The 26432-nt window shown below is 34.9% G+C and overlaps 1 protein-coding gene across 1 annotated transcript; it reads right to left on the minus strand.

The window, feature by feature from the left end:
* On the minus strand, positions 1–26432 carry pou2f3 (POU class 2 homeobox 3). The gene is made up of 13 exons (XM_030153233.1): positions 26321–26432; positions 25939–25995; positions 22989–23017; positions 20610–20708; positions 18086–18191; positions 17064–17152; positions 15588–15764; positions 15301–15442; positions 13546–13679; positions 12577–12738; positions 5281–5323; positions 1717–1831; positions 1–378 (listed from the first exon to the last, which is right to left on the minus strand). The coding sequence occupies exons 2-13, from the start codon at positions 25985–25987 to the stop codon at positions 339–341; spliced, it is 1185 nt and encodes a 394-aa protein (XP_030009093.1). The 5' UTR covers positions 25988–25995; positions 26321–26432; the 3' UTR covers positions 1–338.

Genomic DNA, 26432 nt, shown 5'->3' on the forward strand with positions numbered 1-26432 from the left:
ATCACGGAAAGACTTATGGACTCGTGATACTTAGGCTATGACTGGGGTTTTACAGATTTGATGAAAAATAGGTGACGAAAGTCTCCCGCACCTTTAATCATTATGATCGATCATGACACCATACTATCTACATCTGGGGTGACACACTCATTTTGTAAAATAATAGCATAAAACCCTATACATAATGACCACTCCAAATTTTTCTCTCCGTTTTCATACAAAAAGTAAAATTACATTATAAACATGTTTACAATTAACTATCCTTTCACAAAAAATGTGAATAACCTGAACAACCATGTTCATGAACAATAAAAACTTCATAAAATAGTTAACTTTTCTCAGTGATGATATGCAGCTGCATTCCAACGGAACCAGGACCTGGTGGACCGAACAGACATCACACACACATGAGTTATCCACAGCCAAAAACAGGCCACAAACAAACTGTACACGACAAATAAGCTCTGCTTTGATTACACAATGATGCACATTAGATAACACAAGTCTTGAGTGCAATGTATCCACCACTTTTCAAAGGTTTAGGCCTTGTTTCAGAATTAACCACATATACGTTTAATACTGTTTCAAATGTAGTCAATACCTGGACTCATTTCTAATTTAACATCAGTGTCTCCAACTCCTCAGTAACGATAGTATCTATTGTCTGTGGTAAAAATTACTAGAAGTTGCTAAATGATGTCATCACCTAATTTGCATATTTGTAAATGTGCAAGTAATTGTAATGAACAATGAAGGGGAGAGCAATAACATTGTGAGAGAGACAAAAAGTGTGTATAAAACACCATAAATATGTTTAGAACTACAAGTGTTCTACACCTGTTCATTCTTGTTTTGTTTAATGTACCAATTCCAACCTTCCTCCTTTATCCAGGTTTGGGGACCAGCTAAAGTGACGCAAAAGAGACACTCTGGAGGACTTACTTACTTACTTGCTAATTATGTGTTTGTTTATTTGTTTAGTTTTTAGCTTCATTTTTTAAAGTCTGATTTGGTTTTCAACCTTACGGTCCACTTAGGTGCCTACAACAAGTCATGGTATTTTTAACCATAACATTTTTAATTTTCAGTCTACATTGACAACCTAAATAATCAGCTTGATCAGTAAATTAAATATAAGAAAATATGTTTATGTTTATGCATTTGACAGACACTTTTTTTCCAAAGCGACTTACAGGGGAAAACCAATTAAATCACTCAATCAATCAAATTTTATTTATATAGCGCCAGATCACAAAAAAAGTTATCTCATGACACTTTATATATAGAGTTGGAAAAAATGCAAAATGAAGGTGATAATATTATAATAAATGGTGATAAGTTACATAAGAAAAATTTGATTTAGAGAAAAAAATCATTTGGATGTTGACACAAAAGTAGTTCTGGGTCTTTAAGGGTTAACAGAATGCTACAAAAGTCAAATTCATCACCATAAAATAACTGAGCAAGTCCAGCTACTACACAGGTTACTAATTTTGAAATGAACGGAGCCATATTTCTATGTTCTATTTAATTTTTTAAAACATGGCATCTATTAAAGCCTCATCCACCCTGGTTCTGGTGTTGGTGTATGTCAGACTACCTTTGGAGAGCAAAACTTGCATTTTCTTGTTAAATGTCTAAAGTTTACTTGAGCTTTTGTTTGAATTCTAAGACAAAAATGGGGTGTATGGTGGTATTGAGTTGAAGGTTTTGTACCCTGGTGTGCCATAGGAAGCCGTGTTGACTTGAGTTGTTAAAGAAGATGAGGCTGAAGAGAGATTGTTGGGAGAAGCTCCACGACTTGCACTGTTTGGAGAGGAGCTGGATGAAACTGAAATGAGATGACAAGCATGTTACCAAACACAAAAATGCACAAAATGACACGTCAGTTTATACAGGTTCACGAGTTATCACATTCAGCTGGAGAGCTGCTGAACATCAGAGCATCAGATAGATGTTTCTTTTATAATGTGTTTTATTCCATATTAAAAGCCCTTAAAGCCTCAATAATGTACTTTAATTTTGCTAAATTTTAAGCAATTCTCAGCAAGTTCTAAGCAAGTCTCAGTTTCAACTGTGAAGAGAAGACTTCCAGTTGCAGGTTTGATGGGTCGAGTTGCAGCAAGAAAGCCATTGATGAGACTTCAGAATAAGAAAAAGAGGGCTTGCCTGGGCCATGGAACACCGCCAGTGGACTACTGAAGACTGGAAGAAGGTGTTATGGACTGATTAAACCCGCAACTCGAAGTCTTCTCTTCACAGTTGAAACTGAGACTTGCTTACTATGACCACTATTGAGCTGTGCTTGAAGCTGTTGTCCTGTAAGTCGCCTATCACGCAAGCTGTTGACTCAGAAACTTGTCTTCTGATTCTGTTGTGGCTTTGGGTCTGCCAGACCTCTTCCTGTCAGCATATCCCTCAGTTTCTGAGTGCCTTCTGATGGTGAAGGAAACTGGACTTACTGACACCTTGACTTAACAGTCAGGCTGCTGATTTTTTTCAGCTGTATCACACTTTATTCAAGATTTTTTCTTGAATAAAGTGTTCCATTTCAAGATGTTCATTGGACTTGAACTGCTTGAATTCTTGGCAATTTCTCTGTAGGAAAGACCTACATTTTTAAGTGGTTTGATGGTCTGTCTCTCTTCTATCATTAATTGCCTTTTCTTCTTTTCCATTTTTATAGTAACACACTACTTTCTGCAGTACAGTACTGTTCAAATAATGCTCACAATGGTATGGTACCAAAGTGTGTTCCAACACTACTTTAATGCAGACAGAGGGGGTTGTATATATATATATATATATATATATACACACACACACACACACACACACACACACACACAGGGTGGGGAAGCAAAATTTACAATATTTTGAGGCAGGGATTGAGAGACAGTGTATGACCAATTAGTTTACTGGAAGTCATGAGAATTTATTTGCCACAAGAAAATTTACATAATAGAAAATGTTTTTATTAATGTATTGTATTTATTTATTGTGTCCTTCTTTCTCAATAACTGCCTTCACACGCTTCCTGAAACTTGTGCAAGTGTTCCTCAAATATTCGGGTGACAACTTCTCCCATTCTTCTTTAATAGCATCTTTAAGAAAGTCGACATTGCTGTGTGATGTTCTATTGGTAGCATGTTCTAAAACGCCCCAAATAGCAGAATCCAGAGGGTTTAGATCTGGGCTAGAAGGCGGCCATAAACATGATTCCCAAAAATTGCTAAAGTTGGATTTGTTGCTGTTGTCAACAAGTGTTTTGGTGTTCTTGTGTAAGATTTTAACTTCAAATCATATTTTACTACATTTCTAACGGTCTTGTTGTCTACCTCAAGTTCAATTGCCATATTTCTCATGGATTTGGTTGGATCCTTTAGGATTTTGGATTTGAGAGCTTAAATAAAAGCTTTGGTACATTTTTTGTTGCTTCCTCCACTTCCAGACTTTCTCGTAATAGTTTTGCTCATAGTCATTCTCTTCTTTACATTATAAACAGTCTTTATGGACACGCCAGCTATTTTTGAAATCTCCTTTGGTGTGACGAGTGCATTCAGCAAATCACACACTCTTTGACGTTTGCTTTCCTGATTACTCATATGGGCAAAAGTTTCTGAAAAGGTATGGATAATAGTGTTAGGTATGATTATGACATCAATATATGTTTGGTTTCAAAACAATTGACGTAGTGCCTGCTGAGAAAAAACAACTAAATGTTCATTGTAAATTTTGCTTCCCCACCCTGTGTGTATATATATATATATATATATATATATATATATATATATATATATATATATATATGCAACACTGAATGAGGATCAAGATTAGCTGTAATTGTAACCAATACAATTACAACTTGTAACAAATACTGTTCATTCTATTTTAGATTCTAGATTTATAGATTGTGGTGGTTCCAACATAGATTCCAGTAATGCTGCTCTCTGTTAGTGCTCATTCATTAGAACACATGTGTATTGTTATAGTTATAATAATCCACAGTATCAGTCACATAAGCCCTTACATGAACATGTGCATCTCTTCACACCAGACATGACAATGTATCCCCATGTGTCCTGAGTGCAATTTTGCCAACTCCTCACTAAGGAAAGTATTTATTGCCTATTCAAAAAGTTGCCAGAAGTTGTTAAATCACATCATCACCTAATATGCATAATTGTAAATGTGCATGTAATTGTAATGAATGATGTAAGAGACAGGAATGACATTGTGGGAGAGGCAAAAAGTGAGTATAAAAGCACCCTAAATATGTTTAGAACTACAAATATACTATACTCTGTCAATTCTTGGTTTTTTTTAATGTCCCAGTTCCAACCCTCCTCCTTTATCCGGGCTAAAGTGACCCAAAAGAGAAACCTTACAGTCCACTTAGGAGCCTACACCAGGTCACTGTAAAACATCAACATTTCTAACCATGACATTTTTAATTTTCAGTCTACATTAACAATCTAAACGGACCAAGAATAGATGATAGAGAAAACTGTCAATGGCAATGGGAGTGATTTATATTCAGTGCAGTGATTTGTTTTAGACAAAGAACGATATGTGCTTTCACATCAGAGTGTCCAATAACACCAGAAAAAAATTGATAGATTTGTTGCTAGTCACTGTTTTGACAAAGAGTTGCTAGAGAAATCTAAAAAAAAATTGCTAAATATACCAATAAAGTGGCTAAGTTGTCAACACTGACTTTTACAGCTAGGCAGCCAGACCATGTGTTTTTATGACCATTTGACAGAGAAAAGTTAGTGAAAAGATAGTGTTGTTTAAAGGGAAACTTTTTGTGTTGTACAGTTTGAGTCACTTTTCAAAAGCTGCCAAAGGTTTCTAAACAAATTTTAAAAGTAGCTAAATTTATTGCTAGGTTTTTGTTTGTTTTTTTTTTTAAGTTTCTATGGTCTGAAAAGTTGCTGAATGTAGTAACAAAGGTACTAAGTTGGCAGCAGTGCTTTGACCATTCTATCTTGGTTTTTATTGGTTCTCATCATGGCATACTCTATGGAGGGGAACAAATCTTCACACTCTTAAAACATGCTAATGAATTTATCAGTTTATACAAATTGTGGATATTCTATATCCCCACAGAGAATAAAAGTGTGAAGATGAAGTGATGTTGAGGTATGCTTCATCAGTACTATGTGTGATACATCTTTGTGGGCTTTTCAGATGTCTTTCAAACATCTTAATATGATGATGCTGTCAACAGTCAGAACATTATCATGTTTGGGGAAGGATGTGGGAAATGGTGCTTACCTCCACCTGAAGCCAGAGGGCTGTAGGACCTGGATGTTGATGCCTCAAACAGAGTGAAAAATAATGTTAAAACTAAGAGAAATAAACTCAATGAAAATTTGTTCTATAAGCAGTTATTTTTTATTCTATTTCATTTCCTGTGTTTTTTCATCTCCTTAAATATTAGATGCATAAGTGGGTCAAAAATGAGGTGAAGTTGTTTTGTTGCAATATCTTTGTAATTATTGTAATTACTGTTATCATTTCATATTCTAATTGTTCCTCAAAAAAACATGTTATTGACATTGTGCCATTTAAATTTTCAATTTACCTTTTATAGGTTCGATGAAATTGTAGTTTTTGTATTACTACTCCAAGCTTCCATAGGTGGGTCAAAAATGACCTGCATTCCTTTTCACTGGAGTTTCATCTGAACCTTTGATTCATCTATATTGAGTTGACAATGCTGACATTGTGGACATTGTTCTGTTGCTGTTATTTACTATATATATTATGAACTATATATACTATGCTTTTCAAAATTTAAAAAGAAAATTGTTTCAAACATGAAATCATTCTTTTGCGGAGCAAAATTTTAACATGACAAAATGACCTAAAAACACCATTGATTTTAACACGAATCATTTTAGACCCACTTATGGAGGAGTGTTGGCTCCAGACACTCATCCATCAAAGGGTTAAACAGGAATTTTAAAGCAGATTCAACCTTCCCTTGAATGAATGGATATTAAAGTAATGCATTCATGTGGGTTCTTGGCCAAACACATGTAAATGTTTTGAATTATTCTGAATTTTAAACTGAGAATTTCTTGTTGCCACAGAATATAGCATAAATGTGGCAGTGGTTGATTTTAGGCATTATTGAGCAAGAATTAAAACTCCATTTCATTGTTGTGTAGTGTCAGGCATCTGAGAGGAATCAAGAACTGCCCACTACCAGAAATTCTGTTTTTTACCCTGTGATGTGGACTTTACATTTGGAAGATTAAATATGTGATTAATATTCAGTCAAATGTGACTTGACTGCTCTACTTTGGGGTTCGTCTTGGAAAAGGGGCTTCCCTTTCCCATATAGTAAGGGAGCCAAAGTATCAAAAGCTCAATAAAATGGGTTGAACCTGACATGGTCTGCCATACTTTTTATTTGTGGTTTTTTTTTGTTAATTTTGATCCCAAGGAACAATAATTGGAGGGTCTGCTCTGCTAGAAATATTGCGGGAAAAAAAATTATGGCCTTATTAGTGTATGTACCCCTCATTTTTTAATATAAAATTTTGAAAAATGAAAATTTTCCTTCAATCCTCAGTGGACTGGGTAAGTTGTCAATAAATGCATTCCAGATGCAAAAAACACGTATGGTGACAACCTTTAATGAAAAAATTATTCTTAAAACACACTTCTGCATGATTTTGGCTCAATTTAATGCAAAAAATTAGGCGTTTTCTCACTTTTTTCCAATATTTTCAGCTTAACTTCATTGGCAATCAACTATTCCCCCAAGTTATGACATCATCCAATATGCCATTCTTTTCACCAAACAATATACTCATTCCACAGAAAAAAATAATAAAAATCCAACCACAATCAATGGATCTGTGATGATTTCTCTACTAGCTGGCAATACAGGCCCAGAACCTCAATAGAATTTTAAGCTACTCTCAAAATTCCGAAAGACATACTGGATATTTAACATGGTTGTCAATATCCACATTATTAAAAATCATGGCCAAGGCATCTTTTTAATTTCAACATAACTCTGAGAAATCATTTGAGGTCTATATACTCTGAGATGTCAATCATTGATAAAACAAAAAAAAAAACAAACACCCACAGCTCAGATTTACAAAAGCAAAAGCCATAGCTTAAGAAATAAAAGTTGGCTGATATAATGACAGGTGGAGGCAGAAATGAAAGACCCGGTGAAACTGGAGAAACATAACAGAACATATAAAACACTAATAGTAATAGTAATACACATTAATGCTTTGAATGTACAATTATTTATGAAGTCTTTGAGTCCCTTATTAACCAGCTAAAGCCAGTGTTATGGTTAAGGCCAGAGGTTGTAGTATCCATATCAAGCCGCTCATATTTTACCAGATAAGAGTCTGAACACTGATCCTTTTGGTCTGCAGATATTTACCAACTACAGGGTAATGAAAAACCAACATCCCAGTGAATTAGAACTCAGGATGACTGATTAGGTTTGTGATCTGTGCTTTGACCACCAGGTTGATACTATCTGTAAGAAAGCACATCAGCGCATGTATATTTACCAGAAACACCATAGTTTTAACCACCAAGTGCCTAAATTTATGTATAATCACAGAAAAAAGTTTGTTTGTGTTGTTGCTGTGACACAGATCCTACACATGTGAATTATGTGCAATAAGTATAACCATGCAATAATCATCTGTCCTGTGATAAAAACGTAATATTTATTAAAACTAAATGCACTATTTTTATATAGATGTAGGTATACGTACTGTTTTACATAGATATACATACAGTTTTGATAGGAAATACATATTGTTAATACTGTTAATAGAGATACATACTGTTTCATATACACACACACACACACACACACACAGTGTTATTAATGTATACTGCTAATATTGTTCATAGATATACATACTGTCACATACTGTTAATACTGTAAACTGTGTCTATTCATATTTTATACAGTTTTATCAGTTTTATTTTTTATTCTACTAAGCTCTATTCTTATGTTACTTTGTTAAATTGTACATTTTTATTATATTTTCTTATCTTATTTTTAGTTTTTGAAATTTTATATTTGCCCTATTCTTTTTTCTGTAGCGTTTGTTAATATTACTATTCTATTCTATTCTATTCTATTCTATTCTATTAAATGTATATAATTTGAATTTGAATTAATTTGAATATAGTGTCTACATTAGGTATAATTGCCATAATTGTCATAATAGTAACTAAACAAATGTTCCAATCTCAGGTATGTCAATTATTTTACTGATGCTGCTGTTAATCAGTTATTCCAGTCAACATTCCAAACAAAACAGAAATGATAAGAAAAAAAACCAAACACTAGAATGTCATGAAATTAATAACACTGTTATAGTCTTGGCAAATATATAAGTGTGGATGCTCTTTTATAGAAGTTGAAGATATCTTGTACCTTTGATCACCTCCTGAAAATGTAATGCATCTATCATTACTTTTCAACTATCAGAGTAGTTGAAAAGTAATGATTTATTAACTTAGCGTCTTTTTTTCTTCCATCGTTTATATAGCACAATAACAAAATATCAAGAAGTAGTAAGTTATCAGTTACTTGGCTAAAGTTTTATACGGTGTTTACTAGGACTAATAACATTTTATGAAAGTATGAAGAAAATCAGAGATGGAGGCCTCCAAAGATTTCACCTGGACTGACCCTGAACAGGAAACTAACATTCAGTCAAATCAATCAAATCAATCACATTAACCATTATTGTAAAGTGATTCCATTGTTTTATGGTCAGTTACAACACCTAGGTCTATTTTTTGCCTTTCTTCCTCAATAAAATCTTAACTAAAACTAAAAAAAAAAAAAAAATATCCCCACTGTTATAGAAGCAGGGTGTTGAAATTGATCCGTGAACATCAGGGATCATAGATAACCAGGTAATATATACAAGTGTTGAATAGCACCTCATAAACATTTACTGAAGCCACACAACAATAGTCTACAAGGACTTAATGCTGACACTGTATTTATGCAAATGTATTCTTATTTCACTGAATTTGTTCTTCCCTTTTCTTTTGCCTTCTGGCACTGGTCACTTTCTGTTCAATAGTACAATGTGTTTTTCAACATTGGGGTCGCAACCCCATGTGGGGTCGCCTGAAATACAAGTGGGGTCGCCTGAAATTTCTAGTAATTGATAAAAAAAAAAAATTACTAATAAAAAATATTATTTAACGATTCAATATATATTTCATTATAATTAAATCACCACACATTTTTCCTAGTAAAAATTAAGTTCAAATAAAATGCAGGATTTAATATCTGAGAGGACATATATTGACTGACCCAATCATGTGACCATGTGCGTTACCATTGCTTCAACACAGTCACAGTCACAAGTTGCAGTTAAGATATCTCCAAGAGAAACTGGGAAGCAGTCACCAAAAAGGTGCATTATATATAGTATATAGCCTAAATGTCGTCTAAAATTAACATTTATTTGCAACATAGTATAGCAAACTATTACATGATCAAAAACAAATCAATTTTGGCAAAAAAAAAAAAAAAAGTCTCTGTTTTGAATGTCTGGGGTTGCCAGAAATTTGTGATGTTAAAATGAGGTCACGAGCCAAAAAAGGTTGGGAACCACTGCATTATGGTGTGATTTTTTGTTATTATCATCAGGGCACAAATACAGTCTACCATGAAGCAGAACAAACAGGATCCGAGAGTCAGTTATTCCTATTGTGATGAGCCTTGCAAATGACGCAGTGTAATTCACTCAGAATTGTGTCTGTATTTGCTGTTGTTGAATGACTGATGTTGGTTACTGTCAATACTGGATAATTTTTTTAATTTACTGACTAATACTGGGACTATTTACTGGGACAATTTATGAGTAAAGATATCTTGACGCTTAGAAGAATGGAAATAGTTGACATAAATCCACTGAAACTCCACTAAACACTGACCCAACATCCTTTCGTCACTGCTGTACACACTTTTCTAAAGCACTTTGAGGAGGCTAATATTGTAGAACTGCGTTGAATAAAGAGAGAAAAGACAGAAACCAGCGGTGACGGCAGATGCACACACATATAACTTTAAATCTTTTTAATTAAGCCGTCTCTTTTTACTGAACTACTACTTGGGTTTCAGTGGCAGTCTATGGAAATCTTCATCAATGCAAAACCAGTATTATATGTGTGTTAAAGTCAAACATCTCCAAAGGTGGAAACAGTAAAGTTAAAGTCAAAGTACAGCTCCATAAAAGTTATCTTTGGGTTTATATTTATTATGCTCCAACAATAGAGCTCTGTGTGCTGGTATGTTTTTTTTTACTATTATTATTTTATTATCTTATTTAGATATCTGATTTTACATCTTCTTCAAGCACGGTCAGAAATTTGCTTCTTTATTTTAGTTTGAAGCATGAAATCTTAGCGCTTCTTGGACTGCATATTGTGTTTACAGATTTAAACCTTGTCACAGTAAGGTTTTGTCTTGTTTGTGCGTTAATGGATCAAACAGCTCATTGTTATTGGCCCAGTATGTATTTCTCACATTGGTGTGGAGTGAGAATCTCTTTTGTTGGACATGGATCAACTACAATGACAATCTGATCTCAGTGAAATTCATTTTTCAGTGCCGTTGAGCTGAAACTTACCCCACCCCAACAGGTGCAGCAAAACTAACAGGAGATTCAACTGGATGTCAGTGAAACACAACTATTCGTGCCCACACAGTAAAACGTCAGATAAATAGGACATGACAGCAGGTTATATGCCAACGCAAAACAAAATATAGAACAAAGACATGCCATAGTATTGCTAAATTGTGATAGGATATCTATCAAAGGAGATATTTAACCCTTAAAGAAAAATATGTAACCCATAATGACATACAATTGTTTTTGTGGTCACTTACAAATGAATTTTTTTAAACATTCAACCTTTCCTAAGTGATTTGTCACCATTCATGGTAATAATATCCTTTGCACTTTTAGTGACAATCAGGTATTTTCCTACATTTAACTTATGCGTCATGTAGATGTTTAAATTTAAAGCTTATTACATAAAAAAAGAGAATACTGAAAAAAATATCATTAACTGATCATAAAAACAAGCAACAAACACTACATGGGTTTAACAGATGAATCAGTGCTGCAGTGCTGCTTCCAAAAAAACACAATTGATGACAATGAAAGCTGAAAAACTGCATTTTAGTTGTATTATTTATACGTATTGATAGGATTAGTGAATCAAAAATTGCTAAACATTTTGCTTGCAGCTGTTCAGGTCTTTGAGGGTTAATCTCTATCATCTAATCAGATAATGTTACTGGAATGGTTGACTCATTTTATTGCAACTTTAAACTACAGTACATTTTACATCCACACTCAGCCACAGTGTGTGTATAAAAGTTTGTGTTCATTCATTTGAACATAAGTAAGTATTGTTGCCCCATAAAGCAATCTTTCCAGCATATTCACTGAGTAGGCTGTGTGCATGTGTGTGAGAGGGTGGGGGTGGACATCTTTTATTACAATGCCGTTTAACCCACCCTGCCAGTCTTTTTACTGTCTTCTCAGGTGGTGAGGGTGAAGGTTTATCCCCAGAGCAGTATCTGCAGGGTGCCACCCACTTGAGGCAATAAAATAATGACATAATAAAGTCATTTTGTTGTGTTTCAGTTTCTTGTGTGGCACATTTCTATTGGAAGAACAGAGTTATGTTGAAATTAAAAAGATGCCTTGGCCATGATTTTTAATAATGTGGACATTAACAACCACGTTAAATATCCAGTATGTCTTTCGGAATTTTGAGAGTAGCTTAAAATTCTATTGAGGTTCTGGGCCTGTATTGCCAACTAGTAGAGAAATCATCACAGATCCATTGATTCTGGTTGGATTTTTATAATTTTTTCTGTGGAATGAGTATATTGTTTGGTGAAAAGAATGGCATATTGGATGATGTCATTACTTGGGGGAATAGTTGATTGCCAGTGAAGTTAAGTTGAAAATATTGGAAAAAAGTGAGAAAATGCCTAATTTTTTTGCAATAAATTGAGCCAGAATCATGCAGAAATGTGTTTTAAGAATAATTTTTTCATTGAAGGTTGTCACCATATGTGTTTTTTGCATCCTGAATGCATTTATTGACAGCTTACCCAGTCCACTGAGGATGAAAATTTTCATTTTTCAAAATTTTATATTAAAAAATGAGGGGTACATACACTAATAAGGCCACAATTTTTTTTTCCGCAATATTTCCATCAGAGCAGACCCTCCAATTATTGGTCCTTAGGATCAAAATTAACAAAAAACCACAAATAAAAAGTATGGCAGACCATGTCAGGTTCAACCCATTTTTGAGACTTTGGCTCCCTGACTAATAGCAGTGTGAAGGAAGGAGACACAGAAGGAAGGTGGTGGAAGTGTCACTTTTAAATACTGCCATTTTCCACAGTTAAAAACAGAACTGAAACATTTTCAAGCACAAAAAAGTCCTGTTAAACCTTGAAAACAACCTAGTGATGAATGATGACCTGGACAAATGACAGTTTACACAGACAGTGGATGTTACCATTCTGGAGTTGTAGCTGTGCTTGACGGGCAGGTTCGCCACTGGACAGAATATCCTTTTTTCTTTCTGTCGTCGGTTACAAAACCAAACTCGGACCACCTCTTTCTCCATGGACAGCTGTTCTGAGATTAGTGTTATCTCCTCAGAGTTTGGTTTAGGATTCTGAAAAAAAATAAGCATGAGTTGAATCTTCAGCTGTTACAGCTGAAGGTTTGGAGTATTTTCAGTCACCTTAAAACTTAAACACATTCTAGTCATATCTCTGTTTAATATTATCATAGGTTTCTTCAGTCATTGTTACTAGTGTCATGGCCCAGCCTTTCTTTTCCTTAGTTTATATCTAGTTGCTCTAGCTCTAGGGCCTGCAGGTGCTGTGTCTCCTGCAATCACCTGGGGAGTGGCTATAAAGCCTGAGAGGCATTCACCCTCTGGTCTCTTCCCTGCTCATTTTGGGCAGTGTTGCTGCGCAGCTTAGACCTTTATTCCTTTTGTTCTTTGAGTTGTTTGTCATCTGGCCAGGTATGGTTTCAGTTTTGGTTTGTGTCTTTTGGTTGGATTATTTTGCTTTCTTTTACTTTTACTTTTCTTTATTATTATCACTTTTTTATTCAAATTTATATGACTGCTCTTACGTGTATGTGCATGTTGTGTGTATGTTTCATGCTGCTGATAACACTGTGAATTTCCCCATTGTGGGATCAATAAAGGAATATCTTATCTTATCTTATCTTATCTTATCTTATCTTATCTTATCTTATCTTATCTTATCTTATCTTATCTTATCTTATCTTATCTTATCTTATCTTATCTTATCTTATCTTATCTTATCTTATCACACCACTTATAATACATGTTTTGGTTGACAGTTCTTGTTGTGTATTGGTCCATTTATTATGGCTCTGAACCAAGCCATGACACCAGATTTACAGAAAACAGGAAAAGCCTCAACACGTTGAATGCTGTACTTGCATCAAGGAATCGTTTCTCCAGGGTCAGCTTGATGTTTGTTTCTATGCTTGTTCTTTTTTTTCGCTTCCGTCCATAGCCCTCTATCAGCGGAGCCAGGGAAGCAGGATTATTCATGGAATCAGATGGTGAGTTTTCTGTTTGAAGGGCACATGCAATACACAACACAGACATTCATTATTTTGTTACTGGTCAATATCACTGGTTGAAAAATATACATTCATTTTTAACATTTCAACAGTTTTAGTATTGTGCATACATTAATTCTAAAATGTATATTCAGACCACCTTCACTTTTTTCACTTTTATTATGTTGCAGCATGATATAATAATAGTTTAAATTAATTTTTTCCACATTAGTCTACATTCGATACCCTATAACGACAAAGTAGAAATAGAATTTCTGATGTTTTTGTATTAAATTTATCAAAAAGGAACAGATTCCAGCTGCTACAAGTCTATTATTTTAATAGTTTATATCTATACCATTTTTATGTGTTTGTTCACAAGGCTTGTTGACAAAAGAATGATGGAAGATTTGATTTTCACTCACTTTTTCGAGTGTTTCATTTTATATCGGCCTCAGACGGCTCAGATTTGACTGCCAGGGCAATTCAACCAGCCACTTTTTGCACACTGCAGCTGGATACAATACATAAAATCTGAGTAGTAAAATGTTTTTCTACACCATTTAAATTACTAGTGAATTGGATCTTGTCTTTGATATTCATCTGTCTTTGACACTACTTAAGTGATGTACATCCAATTATTTTGTTTTCCCTCCAGTGTAAAATGTGCTGGAAACATAAGATTTGTGACAGGTCAGAATAAGTCACCAGGAGTAAAATCCATCCACTGGTGTTCAGTAGTTTCAATGCACTGAAACAGGAACATGACATAATTTCAGTCAGTGTTCTCATCATCCACTTGTTTATGAATATTGGGTGTGGTTAACACTTTTCAGCTTAACTATGTTTTGTTGCAACTTCCAATGTTACATGTGGAGAATTTTTTAATCTGTCCTGTTTTGCCCTGAGACTGTTTATTGGTGGAGATACTCCAGGAGTGTATACCGTTACAGCTCTTATTTACACGACAGACTTTAAAATATATAAACCTCAAAATGCATTCTTATCATATGGGGAGAGTAACATTTTATTCAGAGTTCATCCACATTTTCCAAGGTCAAATTCAAGCACTTTTAAGGGTCATTTTCAAATATTTCCAGCACAGCACCTTAATGCTGGGGTTAAATACAAATCTACAGGAATGCATATACTCATGATTTTTATTTTTTTCACTATTTAATCACAATGATATACATTGTATTATCCTATAAAGATCTAAAATGATGTGTCATAATAGCAAAAAGTTTAGAAATTAAAGGAGAACACATAGTTTTATCCAAAAGAGGGGAGGCCGCTTTGTGTTCTTCAGGCACACTCACGTTGAGCCAAAGATTAAGATAAAAATGTACCTCTACCGGACAGCACCAGCTAATTTTTCTTTTTGACGTAAAGTTTTATTTTTCAAAACGTATCGCCTCACTGTAAGCAGCTTTGGCTTGAAATCTAACCTGGCAGAGTTAATATTAAAAAATAAATAAATAATCACATCAGTTATAATTGCAAGCACTTTCAAGCAGTTAAACTAAAATTGAAGCACTTCTAAGACCTTGAAAACAACATCAAATTTCAAGGATTTCAAGGACCCGTACGAACCCTGTTAATTATACATGCGGCCATTAGTGAGGCCTACCTGCATCACTAAGCCACTTCTCCAGCAGAGGTTTGAGCTTGCACATGTTTTTAAAGCTCAGGTTGAGTGCCTCAAAACGGGAGATGGTTGTCTGGCTGAAATCATTGCCATACAATTTTCCCATCGCAAGGCCTACATCTCCCTGTACAAACACATGAACAAACGCATCATGCAGAATCACATGTAACAACATCACATTCCTTTCCATTTCTTCTCATGTCAGAACTAATTACAATGGCATCAAATACATATGTTTAATTCTATCCAAATACATGTATAACCAGTACTTGAGTGAAGCCAAGCTTGATTCTTCTCTGTTTGAACGCTTTAGCGAACTGCTCCAGTTCTTCCAGATCACTGGGCTCTTCCTGTGCTGGGATTGCCATGTGTTTGGGCATCTGCAGATGGGACATGTCCATATGGTTCTCTATGGAAGGTCCTGCCAGACCAGAACGACTCATAGTCTGGATAAGAGAAACATCACACAAAGATGTTCAGTTAATCTGATATATTTGAAATGTAATGAAACTACCTTATGATAGAGAGATACTTTGTTAATCCTGAGGGAAATTTAAGTGTCATCACTGCTGACTTGTTATGATGTGCCTGCTATGTGCAAGCACAGACACATGGATATTTGATTTGATATTATTATCAACATTCGTCACTTTGTCCTAAGTGCAAATTTTTCTTGAAATTTGTCCTTTGAAATTTTTTTAAATTTTGCTAGTCACACAACAAAATGTGAAAACTTCAGGAATAGACTATGACTTAAAGCAACAATGGTGAAGAAAATGATGACAAATTGTGAAATATTTTTTATTAATTTCTAATAAATTAATTGTGAAAATCATCAAGCCCACCTCTTTGGAGCCATAGCCATTATGCATAGTTGAAACTTTAAAAGGGGAACAATACTTCAGTCTTTATTGTACTAAATCATGATGTTTTTATAAAACTGCAGTTTTAGATTTTACATTTTTCGGTTCTGAATTTATACTGGGCGTAGAATGGAGGGAGAATAATCAATAATAAATAATCAAAATTTTCTTTTAAAACTTCTTTTGTAACCGATACACAATATCTAAAACAAATGTATCTGTATTTATCCTTTCTAATATGATATAACTACTACTGTTGTATAACTACCCAATAGTGAATCAAGGCACAAATGTCTGGTCTTTTTGGCTGATTCATTTAATAAGCCGATCAGCACACTTACTGTAAAACATGTAGTACCAATAAAATATGAATACTGAGATTAGCTATAATATTCATGCATTTTTTTTCTCAAATGTAAAACATGCTTCCATGCATGGACAAATAGCTTGTGTTTTTTCTTCTCTTGGCAAGAGAAAGGTTCAAGGAAGAAAACACTAGTGAATCTGAGAAAGTAATGGGTACTAACAAAATATTATAGATGCTGTATGAACAAAACTAAGAAAAAATGTGTTCATCTATCACATCTGCTGTTAGGGCCATTGTCTTTAGTTGTCAGTGTGGGACTTCTGTATTTTCTTTTGAGTGTCCTCTAGTGTGACTAGAGAGTGAAAGTGATGGACTGATGGAAGGGACCAGTGTCAAATGACAATTGTTCTATCCAACATTATTGCATTTCAATGTCCAATGAGACATGGTAGGACACCTCTTATTAAGATGACTGAAGAGATCCTTTTGTTTTTTTCCTGGGTCTATGTAGAAATCTAACATTTTTAAAATTAATCATAATGTATTTATAGTGTACACAGGAAGTGCAAATGTACCTGAGGTGTCAGAGCCAGTGCAGGTTGGTGCTGAAGGAGACCAGATTGACTTTGGTTAGGAAGGGACAACAGATTCTGCTGCAGAAGAGCTGTGAAGGACACCAGTAAAGGTCTGTAATAAGTCAGGTGATCAGGTCCCAACAAGGCAAATATAAGAGGAGAATGTCAGTGTGAGACAATGTAGGACATATAACAAATACTGAGGGGTAGATTTGGATATAATATCTAACTTATAAATGAACAAAAAGTCATTGGCCCAAAACCTAGTATATTTTATCTCTTCAGATCTGTTTCTCACTACTCAACACATTTTGTCTTCTTGTTGCTGAAAATAAAAAGACTGAATTTATTTGTTGATTTTGATTTTATGTTGTGAAAGACACATTTAATGACAATAAACGCTTTGAATCTTGAATCACTGGAATCAAAATGAACCAAATATGTTCAAAAAGAACAAAATCATAAAAGTTCAACATTAGTAAAATAATCAACACAGTGACCATAAATTAACAAAGAATAGACAAAATAATCAATAAAATGAAGAAAAAGGAACAAAATAATTAACAAAAATAAACAAAAGAATCTCCTGATTTTCTGGTAGTTTACTCCCTCACATTAAAAGTTTATTTTATGGTCTGATTAGGTTCATACTATCTAATAATAATAATAATCGTCCCCTGTTGCCTGGCAAACCAGGATAAAACAGCTGAATATGACACGTCACAGTATCATCAAGTGACCCTTCTGAGGAAGGCTACAGGTTGTAGCTGAAACATGTCAAGGTACAAAAAAAATCAACTTTTTTCCATCTGTCTGACAAAAGAGAAAAAGAAATCTTTGTAAGTTCATTTTATTCTGAAGTTGAACACAGCAAATATATTGTTAATAACATAATGTGCTGCACACTTTTAGTACCCCTCGGTCAGAATAGACGAACGGACAGACGACAAAACAATTACAATACCCCTCTGGCCAGAGTTGGCTGAGGGGTAAAAACCATGATGATGAATATAAACTTGCACCTTGGTGACTGCTGGTGCTTTGGGACAGCAGGAAGGAGGATGGAGACGCCAGGTGAGAAGGAGGCATCAGAACCAACTGCTGCATGGTGTGGAGAGAGGGCAGCTCCTGCAGCCCAGAGGAAAGAACCAAACAAAAAAACATCAAATACAGAAAGATCATGGTAGACAGTTAAACACAGAACAACCGAAACTGACTTTACGCACCTTTACTTCAAACTGTAGATATTGTAATTACATTACACATTTTTCATTGGAAGCTTAATCGTTAAATAATACACCCACATGTACCAAATACAAAACGACAGTTTTCTCTGTTTCTATACCACGCCCATATTTACTACAGCAGATGTCTAGTCCTAGTCTCATGCATTAGTGTTTCACTTACTGTATTACAAATGAAAATCATCTCAGTATGTAGTTCATTGTTCATTGCATATTGAGTAGAGCTGATACGATCAATTGACTCAAATTGACTGACCCTTTAGCCCCTGATGTGTCTGTGGTGAGTGTTTTGAATATATGATTTAATTTTAAATATTCATTAAAATTCAACCGTTTGCTCAATAGGAAAAATTTCAAAATACGCTGCTAGAAGAGACCTTGTTCTCTCCATGAGCATGTTCACCCCCTGCCACCTGTGGAATGGGGCATAAAACACAGAACAGTGAGTGAGACTGAATTAAATGGTTTGGGCTTTTTTTTTTTTTTTTTTTTACAGCATTTTCCTTGTCAGTTTTTTGTTTTGCTGTTGTTTTCAGTGTTGCGATTTTACTTTTTTTTTTTTTTTTAACTGTGTTTTTACTGAGTTTTGACTGTGTAACTGCTTTTTGGAGTTCAACCAGGTGTCAAAAGCAAGTGGACTGATTTAGAAAAAAAGAGCCCCAAAACAAAAAATACTGGGCCAAAATTCTAATATTATTTGTTGTTCAGTGTTATTCAGTTCATAGTTCATGTTCAACATCCTAAATCTCTTATCGATGTACATTCTCAGTGCCTTATTTAGTAAAAACCTGTCAAACTTCAATTCCTCTCTTTGTCTTTTTCTGTTATTCCAACCTGTTTCAACCCCAAAACAACACAGTCAAACAAAACCGCTGAAGAAAAGGAACACAAGCACATACTGAAAGCAGCTTTTATGACACTTCAAGAGACACAAATTCACAGCAGCCAGTTTACCTGGAATAATGTCTCAGGGGTTAAAGGGTTAAAAAAAATTTTATTACACTTTTTCTGAATTGAAGCCTTGTTTCCTTTTTTCTTTTTAAAAATTATGTTAGTTTCATCTTAAGTTGTTTGTAAGTTAGTAAGTTGGGAAAGAATGTGTTAGAAAACTACAGTGCACATATTGTTTGTAGATGTCATTCGACTTGTTTGTTGTTTATATCTATAGATATTTTTATATATTTTTTACACAATTGTTTTTATTGTTTTTATTTCTATGAAGATATTTTTATATATCCTTTTACTTTCATACTTTTTGTGGTTGTTGTTTCAACTGGTTCTGGAATAAAGGACAAGTTGTCATTTTTAAACATGCCTCTTTCACCTTTTTACAATTTTTTCACCTATTACAAATTAAAATCAATGAATTACAAAAAGAATCAATAGCTGCCAGTCTAATATTGGGTGACATAGTTACATTAGTCAGTCCGTTGTGTTCTTGGGCAAGACACTTCACCCTCCTTGCCTCCAGTGCCACTCACACTGGTGAATGAATGCATATGAATGTTCAGTGATGGTCAGAGGGGCTGTAGGCACAAATTGGCATCCACGCCTCTGTCAGCCTGGCCCAGGGCAGCTGTGACTATATATGTAGTTTACCACCACCAGAGGGGGAATGTGAGAGCAAATAAATGATTGGTCAATAATGTTAAGTGCTTTGGGTACCTAGAAAAGTGCTGTAGAAATCTAATCCATTATTATCTCTGGACCTGCTGCTGTGGTCCTACCTCTCTCCTCCTTCATCATCATCACTCACTTATCTATATAGTTATTATGATAGTGTTTATTATATAGTTCCATAGATGTTCTAGTTCAGTTATCTGTGCATCCACTGCATCCATGTGTCTCCCCCTACTTCCCCCCTTCTCCCCCTCTCCCCCAATCTCTCTCTATCGCTCTCTCTTTTCTCCTCCTTTACTCTCTCTCTTTAATCCCAACTGGTCAAGGCAGACAGCCATCCTCCAGGAGTCAGGGTCTACTTGAGGTTTCTGCCTGTTAAAGGGGAGTTTCTCCTCGCCACTGTCACCAGTTACAAGTGTTTGCTCCTGGAGGATTGGTTGGGTTTCTGTAAAGTGGCTTAGAGTCTGGTTTTGACCCAGTCAATATGTAAAGTGTCATGAAATAACTTTTGTTATGATTTGGCGCTATATAAATAAATTTGATTTGAAATTTGATTTATTATTATTATTATTATTATTATTATTATTACCAGATAAGACAACCATGAGTCATTATGACTTCGGCTACATGCACACATTTGCAAGGCTATGTCTGGATGTGTTTTGGATACTGAGTGACTTACCCCGGTCAACTGTCCTCCAGAGACTGGAGAGCCCTGAGTTAGGTGACATGTCTTCAGTGTGGATGATGAATGTGGTGAATCGATATCTTCTGTTTTGATCTAGTACCCCAAGAGCAAAATCAAATAGCAAACCAGTTCTTAAAATCTATGTGTTTAATTTATGGGTCAAAGGGGCCCAAGCATACAATGCAGACACACATGCATATATGTGTGCATGCGCACACACACACACACATACACGCACGCACGCACGCACGCACGCACACACACACTAAACATGATACAAAGCTTGATAGACATAGTTGCTGAGCCCCTGAGCGAGCCAGTATGCAAATAACAAGCAGCCCATCCTCTCACACACTAAAAGCCATATCACATTCTGATAGCATTAAAACAAAAGTTTTCTCTTGCCAAAAAGAATATTTGAAGAAAAAGCCAAATAGCTGTAAACTATTTGAGGTGTTTTAAGAAGACTGCAGTCATTATTGACACTAGTTCAGGGGAGAGAAGTTGTTTGTCCTGAGGATGTTAGCCCTTAGAATGTCAGTTAACCTGAAGTCTACAGAACAATATACAAACAGTACACCCAGATGTGTTCACCTGCCTTTGATCTCTTGATATTCTTACTAATATACCAAATAAGGGGCATGTTCTGTAACTGTCCTGTCAATAAATCCACAGAACACTGAACTTACTACACTCAGAATGAAATTCCCTTTATTCCATACATTTTTTTTTACTACGCCTTTGGTACTTGAGCTTTAATGCATTACAACATCAGTTTACATAACCTAAGATTATCATGTCTTTAGCACTTAAGGACCTGGAATTTTTTTTTTGTCTATGTTCATGTACTAGTACATGTGGACAAAGATCTTTGCAGACCTGACCTACAGTCTGATGAAACTAAGATTGAATTGTTTGGTCATTGTGACAATTGATATCTTTAGAGGAAAAAGGAAAAATCTTGCAAGCCTTAGAACACTACCCAACATAAATAAATAAATAAATAAATAAATAAATAAATAAATATGGATATGTATGTAAAACTTTTGACTTTGAAGAAAAAAAATGCTAAAACCTTCTCCTTCATTATTCTGATGTTTAATATTTAAATTTTTTTTCAGTCCTAACTTACTCAAAACAGAGAAAGTTTTCACTGATATAATGTCACAGTGAGAAACCAAATTTACAATATGTGCCTTTTTCTACAGTGTATTTAAACTTCAAGTGACAACTTTAAAGGACTGGTTTTACTACAATTCGATCAAAGAGGTGATATCAATCAGTGTTTCCCAGCCACTGTGCTGCGAGAAATCATCAGGTGTGCCGTGGCAGATTATCCAATTTCACTTGATTGGTACTCTAAGCGAGCAGTGTGATATAGATACATATGACTGCATGTGCTGATGATCCACTCTACAACAACAGTTTCCCTTTGCCCAGTGAAAATGAAAGTGGACCGGCCCCTGATGCGGTGTGTTCTCTTGATAAAGCCCCCCTCACTAATGATGCACGGATCAGTGGGTTACCCACGGGACCCACAGGGATATGCCTCTATCATATGGATCACAATCTGTAAACTGGGGGTCCGTCTGAGGAGTCGCTGACGCACCCCTCTCACCTTTCTCATTCCAAATACCCCACGTCTTTCTTCAATTCCTGAAAGAATATCAGCTTTGTGTTCAACTAAACAGGCCCAGGTTTCACACTGAGTAAGTAAATTGAGACAAAATTTGCATTATATTTCAATAAATGTACTTTTTGTGATATTTTTGTGTGGTGGTGTGCCTTGTGATTTTTCTAATGTAAAATATGTGCCGCGGCTCAAAAAGGTTGGGAAACACTAATATAGATTATGGAGATCTTTCCCCTTACTCGTGGACATTGACTGATAATAATAATCCTATAGATCTGCAGTCATAGTATAGAATGGCCTGTTTCAGCTTTTATTTAATAGTCATGTACAGTTGTTTTCAAACTTGTCTTTATAGTAACTGTACTTTTTTGAAATATTTAACACATTCATCAATATCAGTAGACTAAGAGATAAATGGTTTATATTTTTGTAATGCTTTGATACAAATGTAGTCAATAAGCACTTCTGCCAAAATTCATGAATGTCTTTTTCAGTCCCAGTCTCATTAATAGAATGTGAAGCCTATTTAACCATTCTTCAAACCAAAAATAATACCCTGGAAATAATGAATGTTAACTTTAATCCAAATATAGAGGCCAAACGTTCTGTACCAATTCAGTATGCAAATCAGTTTGCAATGTCATCAACGCAACTCAAAGCATTTTCTCCGCACTCATGGAATCATAGACTGGAACACAGGAAGAAGAGGGATTAGTTAGAAACTTAAATGAAATACTCACTTGTCTGTTGAAGTCAATTCCATTTTGTTCTAAAATTCAAAGGAAAAAAAAAAAGTGTTTCAGACTGATCACATTTTATGAAAAACCTCCCAACATCACAATGTGTGTGTATCACTTAAGTCACTTTAAAATACTGTGTTTTAAAATACTTCGAGTTTTTATTTTACTTGATATCTACAATTTATTACATTGCTATTTGCACTGTCAGAGGCTGGTGAGAAATATTTCATTTCAGTCCATGTATTTTTATAAATATGCTAAATGACAATAAATAAATCTTAGTACAGTATTTTTCCTTTCAATGTAACATCACCAATGCACCATCACTTTCTTTTAATACATTTAACTACTTTAATAAAAAAGCAAATGATTTATTATTATTATTATTATTATTATTATTATTATCATTATTATTATTATCATTATTATTATTATTATTATTATTATTATTATTATTATTATTATTATTATTATTATTATTATCAATCCTTTGTACAAGATATACAAAGAACATATGTATAGAAGATATAGATAGAAGCATGTAGAAGAGCTGCTGTGAAGTTCTGCTGGATAAGATCACATCATTTGAATGCCAAATGGGGCTTTTGGGAGTGTGTGTTTGTATGACTGCGTGTGAGAGAGAAAAGTGGCAAGCTGCACATGCACAGTGAGATACACAATGCAAATATGCCTATAAAGCCCTAACCCCTCTCACCTTCCCACCACCACTGCCCCAGTTTGTCACACTGCCCCCACAGCACGAACAGCTTTACACCAAACTTCCAGTATGGAAATGATCTAGCCATGCAAATCAGGCCTTAATACAGCCTGTGATGGAGTGCAGCACTTGGACTGACTACAACACAAACATTAATACAAGTCTACCGGAGCACTGCCGCTTTGGTGCTAAAATGCTTCAGAAAATATATAGGGTTTTTTTTGCATCAAATTCTCTCCTCCTGTCTCTCCTCCCAGGATCATAACAGACTGTACTTAAAGCATTACAAGTTTTATTTGAAACAATACAATAAATACATTTTCATATAAGGTAAAAGATTATATTATATTATTATATCGGCTTTAACACCATGCACAGCTCACAGTGAGACTAAGGTGAGCAGGTCCCAAGCAAAATGTGAAACTATGTAGTACATGTTATCAGTACTGAGATTTACATTTTAGATAGAATGTCTAACACAATATTATTGACCAAACCAGTAGTATTTTGTCTCCCCAGATCTACCTGATATGACTCTGTGTTTTCTCCTCCTATTGCTGAAAATGAAGCAACAAAGTTAAAATAAAATGAAAACTGAACGGATTATGGTAATTTTGAACGAACAAAAAAAATGACACATCAATGTCAGTGTCCAAAATCAAACAAATTTATGTAAAACCCTTTTTAAAATCTTTAAAATCATGTATTCTCTTTGAAATCTACACACATGACCTGACCAGCTGTGTGGAATGAATACTGGTTTAAACAAATTTTGTTTTTTGTTTTTTTTTTTTTACATTTGAAGCTCATTCAAACTCTGTATATAATAATGATTTGTTTTTTTTTCTTTTTTAATTTTACATTTACATTTATGCATTTGGCAGACACTTTTTTCCAAAGCGACTTACAGGGGAAATACCACAATCAGTACATCATATAGGGCTGGGTAATGAACTTTCATGTTTTCATGGCCTTGACCAAATTGATGCTATTAGGCACTGAAAAAAATGCACTGTAGTTCGATACAAAACTTCAAAATCTTATCAATATTTATGTTTTTATCAGAGTCATTATGTCAACAGATACCTTCAAGCTGTGGTGAACCCTTATTTTGTAAAACTGTTGAGGCTGTGAAAATGCCAGGGAGCTGAATCATTTAAATAAACAACTGTAGAATGTCATTTTCATTTTGTTGAAACGGAAACTGTTACCAAAAAGTGACATTCAGAGATTAATATCAGTCAAGATAATGCTGTTGATAGTGGTACTGAAAGTTTTCCAGTGATTGCCAGCACCATCCAAAGAGTACATGTTTTTTTTTTTTGTTTCTTTTTTGTGATGAACTGAAGTGAAATCTGTTAAGTGCGTTCTGTGAATATTTCCGGAGAGACATTTGACTAACTTTTGTAGATGTCAGTTTTCTTTCTGATTGCATGTTGGTATAAACAGACATTTCGCATTCACTGAAACAAACCCTTCACTTCTCTCATACAGCTATTGTCTAAAGAAAAGTTCCCCATTTTCTGTTGCATGTTCCTGGTATTGTGTTGCTACTGGTTGGTGTCTCAGCCTGAGGCGGTCTACATCTGACAGTAAACAGCCTCAGGTACATCCTGGTATAGCAACCAACTGCCACAATACCAGACCACCCCCCACCCCCACCCCCACCCCCACCCCCACCCTCACCCTGCACACAAATACACACACACATTCCCAGAAAATAAGATCATCTAGATGCTGCTTTCACACAACAAGCATCATGCAGTTCTGAGATGATTTGTTAGATTTGCTGTGTTCAATAAAAGTTGCAAGTCTGAAAGAAGAAACATACTGAAAAAATACTGACAGTTTTATGATAAAGAAAAAGAGAACTCCAACAGGAATCTTAGACACTGGCAAATGATTTAGATGTTTATAAATGATGTATATATAAATATCATATACAATCAAGGAAGTAGAGCATATCTACAATGTTTTTTTCCTGATTGATTGTCATAGTTCACTCTGATGAATTTTTGATAAACTTAAATAATGAGTCAACTCTAAAAGGGAAAACAATGCATCATAATTTATTTTTTAAAGTCTTTTTGGGACATAAAGACAATAAACAGCCTGTTCCTCATAAACTCACGATCACAAGCAATGGCAGAAAATGGGACACTTACCTGAGTCACAACTATAGAACAATGCGTGTTTCTTTGTAACACAGAGAGGGCGAAATAGTCTTATTACCTGTCGGTTGAGCTGGAGCCTCTGACTGCTCCACTGTATCTGTGCTCATCTTAATATCTGTAATGATAAATATAGCTGATTTTCCTACAGGATTGTAACTTTACCAGGACAATGGAGCACACTAGTCACCCAGTAAAATGATCTTGATTTTATTCTAATGTGCCCCCCTCCCTTCACACCACCACACAAACTATACACACTCCTGTATGATTGCTATTGCAGTATTCATAAGCAGGGAAGATAATCTCTTAAAACATGACAAAATTTAAACATGTCTTTCACATGGAACATAAAGCCACTGTACATACATTTTTAGTATGAGAGGAATTCTGGACATAATGTGAAAACTCAGTGATGAGTGAGTATTGGAGAAGAAACTTACCTCAGCTGAACAGTGTATGTGGCCCTGACTTCTGGAGATGTCCCCAAGACTATATTAAACAAAGCTAATTTTGGGCTTGAAAGTTTGGAAATCCACAACTGCTCATAGGCAT

Source organism: Sphaeramia orbicularis, chromosome 14 (genome assembly GCF_902148855.1).
Source record: "Sphaeramia orbicularis chromosome 14, fSphaOr1.1, whole genome shotgun sequence".
NCBI classification, from domain to species: Eukaryota; Metazoa; Chordata; class Actinopteri; order Kurtiformes; family Apogonidae; genus Sphaeramia; species Sphaeramia orbicularis.

What these genes read in the sequence shown, in the direction of transcription:
- pou2f3 (XM_030153233.1), bottom strand. Translation starts at nt 25,987, where the DNA reads ATGAGCACAGATACAGTGGAGCAGTCAGAGGCTCCAGCTCAACCGACA. An exon ending in TCAAGCTTGGCTTCACTCAA is followed by an intron (nt 15,443 to 15,587) that starts GTACTGGTTATA and finishes GTGTTTGTACAG; the next exon opens with GGAGATGTAGGCCTTGCGAT. An exon ending in TGGAGAAACGATTCCTTGAT is followed by an intron (nt 12,739 to 13,545) that starts GCAAGTACAGCA and finishes ATTTTTTTTCAG; the next exon opens with AATCCTAAACCAAACTCTGA.